Source organism: Capricornis sumatraensis, chromosome X (genome assembly GCF_032405125.1).
Source record: "Capricornis sumatraensis isolate serow.1 chromosome X, serow.2, whole genome shotgun sequence".
NCBI classification, from domain to species: domain Eukaryota; kingdom Metazoa; phylum Chordata; class Mammalia; order Artiodactyla; family Bovidae; genus Capricornis; species Capricornis sumatraensis.
In genome coordinates, this window is record NC_091092.1 from 43066701 (window position 1) to 43069836 (window position 3136).

Consider the following 3136-nt stretch of genomic DNA (forward strand, 5'->3'; position numbering starts at 1 on the left):
TCATTCATGTTCCTACTGAAGAATTTCTTCCTTCTGCTCCCGCCTTCGATCAAAGTGAGGCAACAGGTCGGCTGCATTCAGATAATTTTCTCGAGTTCGACGGAAAGGGCCCTTTTCGCTAGCTTTCTGTGCAGTTCGTCACCAGCCGCAACGTGGCTGGCTGGAGCCGGGGCTCGGTGGCTGCGTCCTCCGCTGTGGTCTAGGGCTTAGAGGCCTGGGCCGCCCCTTCCCCGGCACGTCCTGGCGGCCCCCGGCCCCGTGATCCTTCATGCCGATGCGGCCGTCGCGGCCGGGCGGAGGTGGTAGCGGGCGTTCACTCGATCCTCACCTGCAGGCGCACGTTGAGCATCACCGAGGCCACGATGTAGAAGTAGGGGAAGTTCATGCGCAGACGCCAGGCCAGGTCGAAGAAGGTGATCAACGTGCGCGTGAGCCCCTTGCAGAAGGCGCCGTACGAGCCGCGGATCGCGGCTGAGCGCGCCAGCCGCACTGCCACGCCCGACAGGGCCGCTGCTGCCGCCGCCGCAGACAGAGCCCCCGACGCCGCCATGGGCCCGGGCCGGCGCGGGACCCGCAGACCGACCGCAGCACGAGCTGGCGGACAGGTGGACGCGAGGCCTGGAGCCGCTGGCCAACAACAATCACGTCCCACTCCGCCCTGTCCCGCCGGGCCCCGCCCTCAGTCTCCCCTCAGGGCCTGGGCTCCGAAAGACTCCTCCGCCACAGCCAAGGCCCCACCTGAGCTGCCCAGGGACAGCTCCGCCCCCTCGCCTGCACGCACTTTGGCGACCGCCTGCGCAGCTCCGCCCCTAGCATTGCCCTGCCCCTTGTCGGGTACCACAGAGCTGCTGCTAGCGACTCAGCCCCACCCCCGGTGCCCGCCCCTCCGAGAAGCCCCGCCTCCTCCCGGACTCCCAAGAGAGCCGGAGGGCGGGAATGCTTTCTTTGGAAGGTGCTGCCCTCCTGGGATCCTTTTGCAGAATGCGCTATTCTGCAAGGAAGGCCCACCCGGAGCTCTTTACCCGTTTACACCATCCCCTTTCCCTCACCGTCTCCGCAGAAAATCTGGCCAACTAGCCACTGTACTTTTTTTTTTTTTTTTTTTTACTTTACTTTACAATACTGTATTGGTTTTGCCATACATTGACATGAATCCACCACGGGTGTACATACGTTCCCAAACATGAACCTCCCTCCCATCTCCCTCCCCATAACATCTCTCTGGGTCATCACCGTGCACCAGCCCCAAGCATGCTATATCCTGCGTCGGACATAGACTGGCGATTCGATTCTTACGTGATAGTATACATGTTACAATGCCATTCTCCCAAATCATCCCACCCTCTCCCCCTCCCTCTGAGTCCAAAAGTCCGTTATACACATCTGTGTCTTTTTTGCTGTCTTGCATACAGGGTCGTCATTGATATCTTTCTAAATTCCATATATATGTGTTAGTATACTGTATTGGTGTTTTTCTTTCTGACTTACTTCACTCTGTATAATCGGCTCCAGTTTCATCCATCTCATCAGAACTGATTCAAATGTATTCTTTTTAACAGCTGAGTAATACTCCATTGTGTATATGTACCACAGCTTTCTTCTCCATTCATCTGCTGATGGACATCTAGGTTGTTTCCATGTCCTGGCTATTATAAACAGTGCTGTGATGAACAGTGGGGTACATGTGTCTCTTTCAGTTCTGGTTTCCTCGGTGTGTATGCCCAGCAGTGGGATTGCTGGGTCATAAGGTAGTTCTATTTGCAATTTTTTAAGGAATCTCCACACTGTTCTCCGAAGTGGCTGTACTAGTTTGCATTCCCACCAACAGTGTAAAAGGGTTCCCTTTTCTCCACACCCTCTCCAGCATTTATTGCTTGCAGATTTTTGGATCACAGACATTCTGACTGGTGTGAAGTGGTACCTCATTGTGGTTTTGATTTGCATTTCTCTAATAATGAGTGATGTTGAGCATCTTTTCATGTGTTTGTTAGCCATCTGTATGTCTTCTTTGGAGAAATGTCTATTTAGTTCTTTGGCCCATTTTTTGATTGGGTCGTTTATTTTTCTGGAATTGAGCTGCATAAGTTGCTTGTATATTTTTGAGATTAGTTGTTTGTCAGTTGCTTCATTTATTATTATTTTCTCCCATTCAGAAGGTTGTCTTTTCACCTTGTTTATATTTTCCTTTGTTGTGCAGAATCTTTTAATTTTAATTAGATCCCATTTGTTTATTTTTGCTTTTATTTCCAGTGCCACTGTACTTTTAATTCATGTTTTTTCTGGTAACTCTGCACTGTGGAGTTTCACCAAACCTACATGCTCATTTTGCCCCCGTGTATTTCGTGTGTATTTCGTGAATGCTCCTTTACCCCATTGTCCATACCTTTCATCCCATAGTGATTTCTATGCACTCCTCTTAGTCTGTCTTTGCCCTGGATGCTGTGCAAGGTCTTCTCAGGTATACATTTGCCCTCATTCATTGCTTTTTACCTGCTGTTGGGTTTTAAAGCCTTTTCGTGGTTTCATCTAATCTTTTTCTAAACCAAATCCAATTCAAACTCCATGACATTTTCAGAATTATTGAAATGTGCTTGCTTCATTGTAGTCAGGACTTTTAAAACGTGGTCTGCAAGAGTTGATTCCTGAAGATTTCATCCCAGTTTTCACAAGGAGGGCTGGCCTAAGTTAATACCTTACTAATTCCTCTCAGAATGCCTGTTCACAGTCTTACTGAATATCTCTGTGACATCCGTATAAATGTGTAAGAAACCCAGCAGATTCATATACACTGATTGGGCAGTTGTCCTACCTACATGATCAGGGGAGAAGAGAGAGTTTGAGAGGCACTAGGTTATTGGATCACAACAATATAACCATGCATGAATATGAATGCATAAAAAATCAGAGTAGATAAATGTCACATTATTGAACATCATTTACGCTGGCTAAGGAAGTGGGAAGAAAGACATACTTTTTGTTTCTCGTGTATATGTATGTATATCCATTTGTGTATCTGTAACTATTACTTGTATAACACAACAAAAATATTTGAAAAAGACGGGGCCATATGAATATAGACTTAAGCTACATAGAAATCTTTTTTTTTTTTTTTCCTAGACTGGATCCTGCCTCATTC

General features: G+C 48.1%; 1 protein-coding gene across 1 annotated transcript; it reads right to left on the minus strand.

Moving 5' to 3' along the window:
• Nucleotides 1–313: 313 nt before the first annotated feature.
• Nucleotides 314–550, minus strand: LOC138071473 (small integral membrane protein 10-like protein 2A). Its single transcript, XM_068962998.1, has one exon. The coding sequence runs from the start codon at nucleotides 548–550 to the stop codon at nucleotides 314–316; it is 237 nt and encodes a 78-aa protein (XP_068819099.1).
• Nucleotides 551–3136: the final 2586 nt, after the last annotated feature.

What these genes read in the sequence shown, in the direction of transcription:
- LOC138071473 (XM_068962998.1), bottom strand. Translation starts at nt 550, where the DNA reads ATGGCGGCGTCGGGGGCTCTGTCTGCGGCGGCGGCAGCAGCGGCCCTG.